Source organism: Papilio machaon, chromosome 4, assembly GCF_912999745.1.
Source record: "Papilio machaon chromosome 4, ilPapMach1.1, whole genome shotgun sequence".
Lineage (NCBI taxonomy): Eukaryota > Metazoa > Arthropoda > Insecta > Lepidoptera > Papilionidae > Papilio > Papilio machaon.
The window spans coordinates 3,917,193-3,933,322 of record NC_059989.1 but is presented as its reverse complement, the minus strand read 5'-3'; the positions used below and the strand labels follow the sequence as shown (position 1 = coordinate 3,933,322).

The window sequence follows — 16,130 nt, the reverse complement described above, 5'->3', positions numbered from 1 at the left end:
CTTTGTAACTTTTAAAGCTCAAAAAGTTGTATGCACTTGTAATCTTCCTACATCGTGTAAGTTCAATAATATTTTGAAAAGGTATGTTAGAGTTGTGTTTCTGTGAAAAAACCATACATCATGTGTAAATCATCTCAGACCGGAACTCGTTTTTGTTTAATTTTTATATTTACTCATCTCCTACAATCAGTCACGATGACTCTCGTAGGATCTTTGTGGCGGTTCCTTTGATCTCACCGCTCTATCAATAAAGGTCGCGCTTTGCTCTCACATCTCAAAGAAACTAATATACCATTGGAAGCGCCACTCGAGATTTCAACGTATCAGTCCGATTTGGAAGTCATTAATGTCATCGGAATGGTTGCAGTCGGCTCCTGGAATATCTCGATAAGGTAACACGGGGTAGGGGATTTTGAATTTTATGTTGTGAGTGTTAGGGGTTAAAATTGTGATGGGGCTAAGTGGATTTTTGCAATTCATTGCATTAGCTCGGCTCGTTAGTGCCGACGAGGCACACCGGCTCAGGCGCGGCGCGTAATGAACACGAAACGCGAGTCATGGGTCGGAGGCGCCGCACGTCAGCGCCGTCGCTGCGCGCCCTGTCAATACCTGATGGGCCGACAACGGAGAAGGTTATTCTCCACGATGCACCACTAATTAATGACTGCCACTCGATAAAAAATGTTACAAGGAGCCGCAACACCGCCATTGTTCTACTGTCAACGAGAACGCATCTTAAAAAGGTTTCTCCACAACGAGTCCATGCTCGGAAATATTGTGTTAAAAGCTATTTATACCACAGTAATTATAGAACTAATGTAACCAACAACTTATTGTTGGTATTTGTATGTAAAAATATGGGAAGAATAAAAATGTCAAATATTTTGCCGTGTTTAATGTTTCATATTTTTCAACACTAACGACATATTGTACGAAAAAGAATTATGAAAATCGGACAACTAGGAGCGGAGTTACGAAGTAACAAAAATAAACATACAAACGAATTGAGAACGAATTGAGAATTGAGTTAGTAAAGCAAGCACAAGAAATGTCACAATAAATAAAAGGTACAATACTTAATATTTTCCCATTTATACGACACCCCAAAATTTTACTTAGTTGGCACTAAACTTGGTACCAACTTATATTTAATTCATCGTTAAATAAACATAGTTAAGATATTGTCACCAATTCACCGCGTGTGTCCGAGAACTGGTGACAAAAAATATGTCCCACATAAGTACCAATTTGTTACACTTTAAGTCCGTCTCTGTCATTAGCACGGGTCGGACAGACTGATTTTGTTTAAAAGATTGTCGCCCAGTCATTGATTAATAATTTGGCACTTACGAGGTGACTACAATGTGAGATAGGGCTTCGCCCCCCGGAGTGCGACCGCGGCGCTCCGCCACCCGCAGTGCCTGGCCCGATACAACGGGACCCCGCGCCGCTTATCATATCACCATGACAACGGGACCTCTGTTCACACAATTACGTGCCTGTGAACGTCACTTCTAGCGATTATTTATATTAATGGCTTATTATAACCACAGATAAAATTAATAAAAACAAAGAAATATACTTTTTTTAAAGAAATTGACATTTAGATTCAGATTAAATTAAATTTTACATTTATTTAAATAAATAACAACTATTGAAGTAAGAAAATTATAATTTTTAAAATTAAGTACCTGTCACACTTTTCGTATACTAAGTAGGTACTTTTTAACACATATGGATGGTAGCATATATTTACAGTATTTGGTACGAAAATTAATTTTCTAGAATATATAATATTTTAACAGTGGTAGACGCCAGCAACGTCAGTTGCACCAATTGGCCGGCTCACCCGGTGAAATACCACGACCACACAAAAGACAGACGTGAAGTGGAAGTAGTTCCGCGTTTCGTCTGATTAGTGTGGTGCCGGAGGCCTAATTTAAGTTCTCTTTCCCTTCCCACCCCTTTTCTTATAAGGAAAGGATGGGAAGGGGAGGTAGACTTCATGGAGGAGGAGATGCATAGGAAGGTTAAATATTCTCTTTTTGTACGCCTCCTCCTTCGTTAATTGAGGGTAAGCAACGCATCTGCAATTGCGAATGTCTATGGGCAGCGATCGCTTCGCCATTTCGGCGAATTCATGTGGCCGTTTGCTCATTTGCCACCTTGTAATATAAAAAATATATATAATGTTTACCTATGACTTTATCTTTTCAGAAATTAAAAAAACTATTACTTTATCATATAATTCCTAAATTACGAATAGTTATTTCATGAGTAAACTTGATGTCCTACAAAACTCATCACCAACTTTGAACGCTTTAAATAAAAGGCCAAAACTAACTTCAATGAAAACATTATCTAAATGAATGTGAATGTGGCCGACGCTTTAGTGCTATTACTAAAGCCATCGGAAATTGCAACTATTAAACGTAACATCCGGCTTTTAACTGTAAACTTTCCGGCTGCAATTTGTCTATGTTGAATAACATACGATTTAACAACAACAAATAAATGTCCCCCGTATTTACTTTATAGGGGAATTTTAAAATAAGAATGAGTCGTAAGTCGCGTGCATCTAAATGAAAATTATCTTGAATTGTTGTTTAGAAATTGTACAAACGAGCAATCGATTTGATATTGCATTGCATATCGATTAACATCGAAATCTTTAAAAAATTGTTTAAATTGCTCTACTTTAATTACAAAATTAGAAATTGCGTGAGAAACTTATAGTTATGACATCTTCTTTTTTCCTAAATTCTTTACAAATACTTCTTAACTGATGCTTAGAAAATTAGAAGATATACAATTATTTATATTATCAACGTTATAAATTATAGTAAAGGTTACAAGTCATTGAATTTATTCGTTATTTTAAAGATCACTGAACTAAAAATCTTGCTCACATACTTTGTAGCGTTACATAAAATATTTACCCTTTTAAGGATAGTGTTTAGTGATGAAAATAAACATTTTCTCTTTCAAGTGTGGTACTTAATATTAGCGGAGGGTCGTGCGGTGCCATTAGGACCCTTTGTGAGGGCAATATTTCACGTCCTCTAACACGAACCTCCATGAATACTGCGGAGGGATGCAACCGCGTCTGTCCTTGATGGCAACATTATTGTTAACCGTTACATTGTTGGTATTTTCAAAGTATTTTAGCTTTCTATTAGAATCTTTTTTTTTAATTCAGATATTTAATATTAATAAGTTATCTATGTTAATGAAAAATGTCCTTTTTTTCTCTTATAAGCCTGTTTACAACTTCAGTAAAGCAATATAAGTTTTTTTATTCGTATTTAGCTTTTGTTTATAAACTGAAATATGTCATACACAATAATATTTAGCCAAACAGTTAGTACTGTATTAAACAACATTTCAACCACTACTTATTATGGCTAAGAATAAGCCATTGCGTTTTAAACATACGCAAGTTTATGTTTATAATTTTACTACATATTATGTACTATGCAAGTTGTATAGATAGCAAATCGTTGTGGTTAGTGGCTCCTATTCACAACTCCCTTATTCATAACGTGTAGAAGCAGTTGCAAGTCGGACGTGCGAAAACGTTTCTGTGCAACGTCTGCAAACAGTTTGCACTGCCGTTGCCGTCGTGGCTTGCATTGAATATGTGAATGCTTTAGTTACTGGCAACACGCCCATGCGGTAACACTGCGTCTATTCAATACAGTTCAATAGAAATAGACTTTGAATTGCCTTGCACTTAACTGATACATGTTTCGTTGATTAGTAAACGGATAAATGTAAGGACCAATACAATATCTCAGAGTTCTAACATAGAACACTCTGTATTTGTTAGTGTGTTAGATCGCAAGTTTAGTTATAATTTCAATTCAAATAAACTGTATAATATGTCATGTTATAATAGTAAATAAAGCCCGTTATATATAGAAAGGGCAGGGTAGAAATATATAGTAAGAAATCTGGCTTATTACATTAAATGTGACGTGGGATGAGTGAGGTTGAAGAGAGTATTATCAATTATAACTAAAGTGTTTAAAATGAGAGGAAATAAAAAATAATAGTTTAACAATAACCGTATGACAGGACTTTCGAAATGGAATCGGTTGAGGATCAGTGGTCGCGTGGCGCGAGCGAGACCGCCCACCGGGACTGGCGCGACCGCCACGACGGGCGCGGCGACTGCGCGCTATGCTAATTCAATTGTTAGACGGACGATAGCGATACCATCGGGCCCGCCCGCATTATCATAATAATACGCGACTCACCTTCCACTCGTCGGCGCTACGATATCGCAGATAACAATCACCTTTTTCTTCAATCGACATCGATACCTTCAAAACATGACGTAGAAAACAACACCACGAAAGCGGACAAACGTAAAACGACGTCTAATCGATTCGCAGAAGTGTTGAAAAGCGGCGAAAGCGGTTCTCATGGCGCATCGCCCGCGGCTTTAACCGTACACGGGCAACGTGTAGCATAGGTACATCTAGCCGAATGCAAATTGAATTATGAGACTTTTGTGTCTATACAATTGTTTATGGCTCGGCTTTGTTCTACCGCCGTGTAAGTACGTGACGATAGAGCGATGTAATCGCTCGCTCTCGGCCCCGTACATCTCGCGCCGACAAATTATAGTTATTTTATTTTATTACTTACCTAATCGCCGTCTATTGTTACGAATGCTCGTTCACGGAACACTCCGGTATTCCAACGTCGCATTTCCTATCGAAGCATCTCGCCGTATTAACTTAAAACGAAATGAACATCTAATTAGAATAATAATGTCAGTTATGAATAAATATCATAGAAATGGTAGTACCCGGCGGCCGTAATTGGGAATAAATAAAAGCTGAAATGCTTAATAATTGTTCGCTTTTATGAGTCCCCCACGCTAGTTGGAGTCTTGCAGGCTTTGTGGTTTAGACCCTTGGGGCCTTGAGTCGGTAATTTTCTCAGCAATTAATATTCAACGCGGTTCAATTACTTAAATATAAAAAAATATATGTGAAACAGAAGTCGAAGCAAAATTACCGAGCCGTCTCCATTAAGTTGGTTCCACACTATCAGCGCAGGCAATGTGTCGGCCTAACTAATTGCTGGACTGTCAGGCGACTATTGTCTTGACATGTGTCACTGCGGTCGTATACACAGCTTGCACAGAAAAACGTGTCGCTACGGAACACATTTTTAATTTTTAAATGTGAAAGAACAACATAAATTATGTTCTACAGAAGAATTAAGTAATCCAACCTTTAGGAGTAAACTTGGTAATTAATCTCCATTTTTTTACTAAAGTTTTACACGGCTGTGCTGATCGTATACACTATTAGCAACCTAACATACCCACAATCTTCAGTTCATTTGTAGTAATCTCCACCAAGATTGTGAGACGCCGCATCGCGTACCCCGAGGGGGATTCGTTTCGAACATTTTATTTGTTTGTTACTATCGTATAAATAGGGATAATTATAACAATTTCGTTGAAAATCACTGGAATTATCTTGCTACCAAAAATACGTGAGTTTAACGACGTATTCTCGGAAGTGTCGGGCCGGGGGCGGCAGCGGGGGGCGCAGAGAGGAGAAGTTGCACGCAACGCAGCACCGCGCCGCTGATTTGCCGCGCTGGCCTTGAACTTTCCTCCGCGTCTCGCTCTCTGCTCAACCACATGCGAAACAAGTAACAATCCATCATGAGTTTATTGACTATGTATTGAGGTTATATGCGTTGTACCTCTGTGTGTTTAATATTTTCAATAGCATTAATAACTGATATTATTTAAGCTGTGATAACAATTAGATTCAGTATAAATAGTTTAAATAGTTGGAAAATTACATCATTCAATTTTCCAACAAGCGATTGGACAAAGATGTAATAAGATGTTACTTTAAAATATTAACATAACGTGGTGTAAATGTTTATTTTGCGATGGTAAATCGAGATATACAAATCATAGTCACCACTACAAAAACAAAAGGTCCAGAGAAGGGGAACCCTTGTTTCAAATCCGACCGACACTCCGTTTTTTTGTCTCGCTCGAACATGTTTCTCAAATTGGTGCGCCTATTATCTGAACCCTGGCGGCGGAGGTCGGCCGTCACTTGATGATTTTAGAGCAAATTCCGTCACGCGAAATTTATACACAACTCTACATAAGGCTACTCAAGGCTGATTTAGAACGTTCGTATTAATCGGTCTGATTATTTAATTGAGAGGTCAATTTGTTCCTATCTTAAAGATTAAATTTTTTATGTTTAAAAGAATTATATTTTTACTCAATACCTATACATACTATAACGAAGACTTATGGCGTCTATCATAAAGTGTGTTAAAATCTTAAACTATTGAATGGATTTCCTTCACAAAAAAACAAAGCAATTTATGAGTTGTAATATATAAATAATTTTAATTTATAACGGTCCCGAATGGCTGAAAAATAGAGAATGTTCAACAAGCTGGTGCTTACGACAAAAAAGGCGCCATTTGCTTTGCGCCTTATTCTATTAATATATAAAATTTCTAGTAGCCGAAGATATTTAATAATACATAATTAAAACCCATTTAAATTTCCTAGAAAGCATACTAATAACTAGAATTCATTATATTTAATCATCCTTAGTTACTACTGCCTATTGAAGTTTACTTTAGTCGAAGGAGACTCGTAATTATCCTACAGTTATAGTTTCACATAAACGCGTATAATACTTTTAATATCTATAATTAATGTGTTAAACACTGAAAACTAATAATTTTGCTAAAGATATAGTTAAAAATTACTAAGTTAAATGATTATTATTTGATCTAGATCTAGACCGTAGACCGAATATTTTGTTATATTCGTAACTACTAAGAATTTCACATAATATTTAGTTTTCTCGGAAACAAATAAACAAGGTAAGAGAGAATGTAATAGGATAAGAAAGGACTCTTTCTATTACACATTACCTTCTATCACTTCAATTCTAGATCCAATGTCTACAATGCCTCATGAGCTCCCAGAACCGCTGGTCGGATGTCATTCCGGAGTTTACCGTTAGAAATATCGAAAAACAATGTAGGGTAGTCCTTTACGATAAAGCATGGGAGGAGTGAAGGCGTGAAACCGCTGCGGCCGCTCCCCGCACCCGCCACATGGCGTCGCGGTAAATTGACCCCAAACAAATTATTTATTTAAATGGAAATTATCGCCTTATGACCGTCCCTCCAGCGCCTTTGACGCGCTGTGCCAGTAATTTGACCGACATATGCGGCTTCCCAGAGAAAACCTTTTTGTTCGCATGTTAAAATCAATATATAATGAGGAAGGTTGAAGACTATTGAGGTTTCTATATTTACTAGTTAACTTCTATTGTACTTACTTTAATGGGCAAAAATCACTGACAAATATTTTACTATGACCTTAAACGAGTGCTGTGAATTACATATACCTAGGTATGTATGTAGTGGCACAATTTTTTTTTTAATTTTACATCTGTAAAAATGTATATAGTCGTATAATTTTAATTAGCTAAATTCGTGAAAGCGAAAACTTGTATTTGTAATGCTAACATTCATCAAAGTTTAAATTTAGGGTAAACTTTGAATAATCTGCGATCATAAATTTCGATATCAATCTTTAACGTTAATGTTCGAGTTTTGAAATGTCGATGAAATCCCTCGATAATGTGTCGGATATCGACGGCAAGACACAACACTAGCCTCGGGCATCGGCGACCGCACAACTTTCCGAACGATACTTTTTTTAGTTCTCTGTCAGCCCTCTGGCAAAATTTATAGTGTTAAGCGTTCCGACTTAAAAACAATACACTTTTATTTCGTATAAAGACTACGGGACTTACAAGTTACTTACTTAGTTAGTTACTAACTTACTTACAGTATTAAAAAAAAGCTTTCTATTGATGGGCGGTATATAAATATTTTAGGCAAATTTTAAGGAAATTATACTAATACTAATCTTACAAATGCGAATGTTTAGATAGATGGATTGTTGTTTGAAGGTATCTCCGGAACAGCTCAACGGATCATACACGTCTGGAAGAACACATAGGCTACTTATTATTATTTTTTTGTAATGCTGCGCAGACATAGTCGCGTACAACAGCTATTTCTGTTATAAGTAGAATGTCTTACACAAATGTTACAATGCTTTAACGACATAAATATTGTCTTAATTGAAACTTTACGGAATTGTTAAAACTTTTATCTTTTCACCAAAGGTAAATAATTTCTTTTTAAATTCCTCTATTCAGCTAATTTCGCATACAAAATAAATGCTTTTAAATGATTATACATTAAAATTACAAAAAATATTACTAGTTAGTCATTAGAAGATTGCACACAGCGATAGTTAAACGTGTGGTTCGTTGAACTTATAATAATGCGAATGTAGCTGTGAATTTGTCAGGCAAATGAATTTGCGATTAAAACATTCATGCATTTAAAATAAAAGCCCGACGATTTTTTATGGAATGTTCATATGCTTAAGAACATTTACGAATTTCACTTTATATACATAACGCTTATAAACGCTACGTTCTTGTCAAATGTCTAAAAAAGCTAAAATAATTTAACTAAAAGTTTAATTAAAAATGTTTTTGTTTTTAAGAATATTACTTAATTTGTTTTGCATCTGCTGTTAATAAAGCAAAAGTGGGTAGTTCAATAAACATGTCACTAAGCTAAAATACTTTGATCAGTATGCAATTAGCCCGCATCAAAATATAGAAACGAGGGCGCTGGCGTGCAGCCTACGTGCGTCGACCGCCTAATGTGGAAATAATGTCGCCCGCTCATTAACTTCTACCTACACCATTAACAACAACATTTTAACGTGTCCTTACAACTAATACTATGTATAAATATTTTATTTTTTCTTTTTACTACTTTACTTACTTGTCTGTCCATACGAAAATCTTTCAAGGCTATTTAAAAAAAATACCAATAATATTAGAAATAAAATCGCTGATCGGCTGCTGAATTTGGTCTTTTGAGTCCCTATTATAGGTGATGAAAATATTTTGATAAATTTATGAAGACAAAAAAATGTCTTGTTACTGTTTTTGTTATCATTTACAAACATTACATAACGCATTGGTCATGCGAGCTTTTAGAGTTATTAGAACTAGTACGTACTATTACATTCTACACAACGTTTTAACGCTTTCCTTTCGTGGTCATTAGTGCTTGTAATTCTAAATCCCAAATATAATATTTAAGTCTGAAGCGTGCAGCAAATAGGGCAACATTAGTTTCGACGTCACAACCAAACAATATGTCATAAATTGTAAACCCAGCTCGGGTTAGTTTGCATTAGAATGGCCAGGGCCGGGGTGCGCTCCCCCGGGCGACGCGACGCCGCCGACCCGACGACGACGCGAGGCGTTCGATTTCACCCGGAATTAACTCGATAATTCTCTAATTGTGCAATTAGCCAACGGCAATTTGGTCTCGACTTATCAACAGTGAATTACACACGACGTCCGCTCCGTTCCGGACGCCTCGTCGACATAATATCATATACTAACGAGTTCATTTATTTAGAAATTTAAAACGATGGCAACACGTCGTTTGGCTCCATTTTCAAAATCCCATTATATTTAATATCTGTTGAAGAGCTACGAAGTACATTTATTTGCGCTGTAGAAAATTATTTCTATACATTTCTTGGGAAATTAAAAGATCACATGTAGTAAGAGTCTTAGTAGAATTAATTTCGTAACTAAAAAAAGCCAGTTAAAATAAAGGAGACAGGAGTTTAGTACACGTTTAAGAAGACAATATTAAAGCACAAATGGATTAACTAATGAAAATCATCACACGACATGAAATCCAAAGTAAATCTCTGGCCGTTTAACTGCAATAAAGCGGCTTATTTGATAAGCGATAACGGCTGCGATAATACAATATTATAATTTAATGGTGCATCGTAATAAAATTAATGTGAGAAGCAATAAATCGTGGCACGAGAGGTCGCTCGCATCTCTCGAGCTTGGCGCGCCTTCGCCAGATTGGATAATTTCAAATTATCCACCGAAATTATGATGAAGTGAAATGAATATTCAAGCGAAACGTTTAGACCTCGACGTGTTATTAACATGGTCGTGGCGTCGTTACCAGCCAAATTGTATTTCATAAAATTCATAACCATACTTATGACCTAATATTTCTTGAAAATACTTTATTGAAAATGATCGAAGCCCATCATCTATCTTTCGTTATGTAGTTAGGTATGCTATACGTGTATCAATTGGATGTTTATTATTGTACCTACTCATCATCAGCTCACTACAAGTCCCCACTGAGGGGCTCGGAGCCTACCCTAAGTTGGGGGTAACTAGGCCATTGTTATTATGGTAGGCCTATTAAACGTACATACCACGGTTGAAGGGAGAGTTAATTTATTCAATGTTTTTTTTACTCTGGCCACTGAATTTGAACCTTTGTCGCTTCAGGGTATCAACGCTGTACTCGCTACTTCTTAGATGTCAGAAGAAAAGATCTTCCTCACAAACTTATCCATTATATTGACGGTAGTTTGTTCAACTGCACTCTCTGCGAACAGCAACCTTGACATTAAAGTATACTTTCGTAAAACTTCATCGTCATGACGACTAACATATTTTTTGTGAGTCGTGGTCCGTGCGCCACACTTACATCCTTGAACCGCGCCGGCTACCTGACCCGATACTACAATTTGTGCCCGCATTAGGTAATCTCGTTTCATTTCGACTCGTACGGCTTTTTTTACTACGAAAAGATCTTCGTCATTTTTGACAAGGAAAAGGCCATCAGCGTATAATGCGTACCGAGGCGCCGTTGCTCTCCGATCCAATCTCCAAGTGGCCCGGCTGGGTTGACGACCAATTATGGATATCACTCGGTTTCGGCCGGACCCAAATGGGGCATAATTCCTAGGGTAATTATGAGCGCGGCGCTCGCCTGCCATCGATTCTGCTCTCCATCTCCACTGACACGTATTATCCAAATTGCTTCGATGTCTTTGTGCGCCTCAGACGCGTTTTTTGTTTGCTTTTATTTATGGGCGCCACATCGCGTGTTTTGAAGGTTAATAAAACTAATCCATGTATGTAAGTATTTTATTTGGCAATTTTTTTATTGTAAAAAGATATAATCTCAATAATATTACAAATGGGAAAGTTTAAATGGATGTATGGATGAACGTTTATTAGAAGGTATGTCCAGAACGCCAGAACGGATCTTGCTGAAATTAGGAGTAGCTGTAGAACATAGTCTAGAAGAACTCATTGGCTGCTAATATAGTTTTTTTTATCCCACGACAGCGACAGCTAGTATGATATATTTTGATGTCAGATGATCTGACTAGTAGAACCACGGGCAGTTAATTATTATTCTTTGTGTATACACCTCCTTATGTGGTGCTTATGGGTGATTAAAATAACGAGGCCAATGGCCTAAAATTGACAAGCTGTTTTACAGATCGAATAACAAATGACCAAAGTGTCAAGCTACTTAACGTTACTTTCGTTTATTTTGGATCATTAATTAAAGTGCTAATTTAGTTGGCAATGACGTGTGACATGTCGTGAACTTTAAAAAAGTAAAAAAATATCTCATGTTCGTTTATCCAAGTGAAGCCAGTGATATAAACACGACAGAATCTATAGTTTTGAAACTGTATATATAACATAGTAATTTAGATGCAAATTGGTATCAGTAATTTTTTTCACATGTGTAAAAATGTTTAAACCATGCTATTTGCTTTCAAAAGGCTTCTTATACGTATGTATAAATTGACACAAACCAATTGTTAAACTGTGACCAAATTCCCATTCATAGGACGACCAAAACTTAAATAGTTAGTTGCACAAGTTAAGAGTCTGAATCAAGGTTATTGTTGATATTTCATTCTATATAGACATAAGTGTGTCCATGTCGCTATATGACATAAGTTAATAGAATGCTGGGCGTTAGTTGCGTGCACATACGAGTAGATCTAGCCGATAGCGCACTTCCACTCATTATTCGTATTTACTCAATGGCCGACATCATAACACTTGTGAACACGACTGTACCTATATGTGTGTAATCCGCTTTATTACTTCTGGTATTTTTATGTATTTCATATTAAACTCTATCGGTCATAAAAAAACTGAAACAGTGTTTCAAATACTTTTCAACTTGTGTTTAACACGTCAACCATTTCATACCGTGACTCTAGTAGTACAGGGCGCGGATTTTTGACAAATCGTGGTTATTGAAAAATTAATATATGTCTGCTAGCGAAATGCGATAATTACCAATAAATAATGAAGTACTTATACCGAGAGCATTGCGGTGATACATATTTATACATAAAACTACGTTGACGTCAAAAATATCAATCAGCAGCGGTTAAAGGGTTAAAACACGCGTTTAACTAAACAGTGTCTAACTGATTTTTTTGAAGTAGTAGTTTTTATACCTACACACTTTTTCAATTCGTCTTTAAATACAAGTGAGTACAACAAAGAGTTATAACTAAATCTATTTCGATACTTTGAACAGGCGAAAACACTTCTATATAAACAAAGATCTCAAAATGTTTTAATAAACAGTTGTATTAAATTAATCTGTACAATTGTAACCTGGAAGCAATAATGTACAACCTAACATAAATTCCAACTCTTAATCTTCGTTTGGTGGTGGAAGTAAAAGCTAGGAACTCTCCAGTTCCTATCTTTTATCTTTTATCGATATATATTAGATGTATGTACCTACATCTATAGATATATATCTACTGATAGTGAGGTGCATCGGTAGTGAGCAGTTGTAAGGCGCGGCGCACACTGGCAGCAGCGACAGCTGCGCCAATCACAATATAAAGGGCGTGGCGAACGACCCCGGACCCCGGTTTGGGCCCCACATTCGAGTCCCGCATTATGTTATTGCATACAATGAAACTTTTTTATTGACCCTTTGTCTCATATTGGGGTGAAATATCCGGTCGGATGTTACTTCTACACTCACCTTTATTTAACATCGAATGGGTGCGGGGAACGGATTATGCTTTTTTTATTTCTTTCTTTGATGTAATTTAATCTACTCTCACACTGAGATTACAATAGTTTTTGGAGTGTTGTAATTTATGTAACGGATATACTTTTAAATTATCTTACAAGTTCAGTTCTTGTATGTAACATTCTTCTAGAATTTATTCAATATACACCTCTGTGTCGATTTGAAAAAAAAAACAGATATTTCATAAAGTACACATTTAAAGTAAACTCAATATTAACAAACAAATATAAAAAAATGTTGCGTTTTCCAATGATAAAGTTCGGCCTGTTTATATGTCCTTGTTCTTAATCAACATTGATGTTTATGGCGAGTTGGGTAGCGTCAGCGGTCAGTGGGTAGTGGGGAGCGTTTATTAATTAGGACGTCCCTCAACCGCGGTAGCGGTAGCGTCGGGACCTGTCACTGCGCTGCCTAATTGTAAATACACTTCACGAGCTCACGTAATTTATTAAAATTATTTCTGAGCGCCTCGGGCACCAACTCAACCGCGGCTTTTATTCTCATATAAATAAGACCATAAATCTGACTCCACGCTGGCAAAGATTCTCACGGTCCTGCTGCCGCTCGATAATTAAACCCGTATAACTTATCCTTTCTTTGTTCATTCATCGTGATTAACTATTTTACTGTTCACCTTTCCAGGAACACCCGAGTCTGCGCGGCACGCCGCTGGCTATGCTCGCGGCGCAATGCAACAAACTCTCCAGTAAATCTCCTCCGCCACTGGCCGATGCGGCCGTTGGCAAGGGCTTTCACCCGTGGAAAAAGAGTCCAGGCACCCACTCGCCGCCCGGCTCCGGATCCGGACAGCGCTCGCAGCCGCCCGCCTGCGCTCCCTATGCCCGCCCGCCAACCTCCTGTGCCGCCGCGCCATCCTACGGCAACGATCTTTACTTTCCCTCGTCCGGAGATCAGCTACTAGGTAAAAGCGAATCTAGCGCAAGTCTTGGATCGATGTACTCGAGGCACCCTTACGAGTCATGGCCCTTCAACATGGGGGGAGGTGGCGGCGGCGGCTCGCTGAAGGCCGCGGACATGGGGGGCGTTAGCGCCGTCGGCGGTACATGGTGGGACGTGCACGGCGGTTGGCTGGACGTCGGTGGACAGATGGCCAACTACGCCGGCCAGGACTATTCGCAACTGACACATTCCCTGTCGGGCGGCGCGCACCTCCTGCCGCCCGCGCCGCACTTGCTGCAAGACGCTTACAAGTCGGTGCTCCCGACGCAGGGCTCGTTCGGGCTGCACGCTCCCGGCTCCCCGGCACCGCCCGCTCAGGCGCCGTCACCTCGCTCGCAGAGGCGATACGCAGGCCGGGCCACCTGCGACTGCCCTAATTGCCAGGAGGCGGAGAGGCTCGGGCCAGCGGGGGCGCATCTGCGCAAGAAGAACATCCACAGCTGTCACATCCCCGGGTGCGGGAAGGTGTACGGCAAGACGTCCCACCTGAAAGCTCATCTACGGTGGCACACCGGGGAGCGGCCGTTCGTGTGCAACTGGCTGTTCTGCGGCAAGAGATTTACGCGTTCGGACGAGCTGCAGCGGCACTTGCGCACGCACACCGGCGAGAAGAGGTTCGCATGTCCGGTGTGCAACAAAAGATTCATGCGGTCAGACCACCTCGCCAAGCACGTTAAGACGCATAACGGCGGCAAGAAGGGCAGTTCGGAATCGTGCTCGGATTCGGAGGAGAACAGCCAGGGCGAGGGCGGCGGTGGCGGGCGTTCGCCTGAGCACGTTTTGGACGTGAAGCCCGGCGCGCTCGTGTGACGGGAGCGCGCGGCGATGACTGCCCTCCTGCCGCCGCCCCTGTGAGCCACCCTGCGCCCTGCGCCCCCGCCCTGTACATATCGAAACTCTGTATAGAATGTAATTAAAGACTCCGTTCTAACTGGTGTTGCGTCGTGTATATTATATCTTCTTTGTGAAGTGTACAGTATAGATACTATGAAATATTGTCTATTATATAATTAGAAATTGTACGGTAACTTAATTTAAGTAGAATCACTCTTTTAGTCGAAAATTACATGTAATTTATTTAAATATTGTTAATAGTTCAACTGGTCCTCAATAAATGAATACCACCTGTTAAACTATCTGAATGTATTTGTTACATTATTTACTTAATTATAAAGTTTATGCAAAACATAACAATTTACCGCAATATGTACACACAGCTTCAGACTTTAATAATTATATATAGACAAATTGTCACAAATAAGAACTTTTGCCACGAACGTGACTCATTCCTGGCTGACACCTTTCAACATCAGGTGAAATCGCTGACTTTAGCTATTTTTTTATTATTATAAAAACTCATATGTTTTTAGCATAAACCTGACAAAACGTTTATTCGCCAACAGTTATGATTGTAACTTTCGTTTATTAAACAATTTAATTTACTGCAAAATGTTAATATTATATTTTATTGCCCATATTTATCTAAAATAAAAAAAACGAAGATATCAGATCACGTAAGTTGTTGCTATTTGCGTATGCATTGCCGACCATTGCAGAGTAATGGACGGAGAAGAAATAAAGAACTGTTTCTGTTTTTGGTACTTTTGATAGGTTTCATCTTTCTCTTTGCCGCCATAATCAAGAAATCATCTTTCCTTCTGTCAATAGCATCATACTGTGATATTTGTCTATATGTGAATTTGTCTGATTTAAACGCTATTAAGTGTAATTAGTGTGAAGACTAGAATCAATTAATTGTACATGAAGGATAGCAAATAATAAACTTACGAGTTAAAATGTATTTAAAAATTTAGCGTAAAAAGTTAATTTTTTATTGTCCCTGATTCTTTTTATAAATCGGTTCTAAATTATGTGATTTGTTTGTTTGTAAAAGTTAATAGAATTGTCGATAACTTGGTGGAATGATTGTTTTTGTGTAACTATTGTGTATGATATGATGATACGATATTGTACAAATATACGCTAATGAAATGCCTAAAATTGATTTTATAAAAATTAAATATATTTTCCGAGTGGATATCTGTATTTTATTGCTACCCAAAGTATTAAATCTATCTATATATATGAAAGAAAGTCGTGTTAGTTACACTATTTATAACTCAAGATCGGTCGAA

General features: G+C 38.1%; 1 protein-coding gene across 5 annotated transcripts in view; it reads left to right on the top strand.

Annotated features, from left to right (window-relative positions):
* The window catches only part of LOC106718567 (transcription factor Sp9), a 60,811-nt gene extending 45,423 nt beyond the window's left edge, over positions 1-15,388 (top strand). For all 5 annotated transcript variants that reach the window (XM_014512704.2, XM_014512701.2, XM_014512702.2 and 2 more), the window contains one exon: positions 13,678-15,388. In XM_014512704.2, coding sequence (XP_014368190.2) covers positions 13,678-14,805 — 1,128 coding nt within the window. In that variant the 3' untranslated portion in view covers positions 14,806-15,388. The remainder of the gene's footprint in view (positions 1-13,677) is intronic.
* Positions 15,389-16,130: the final 742 nt, after the last annotated feature.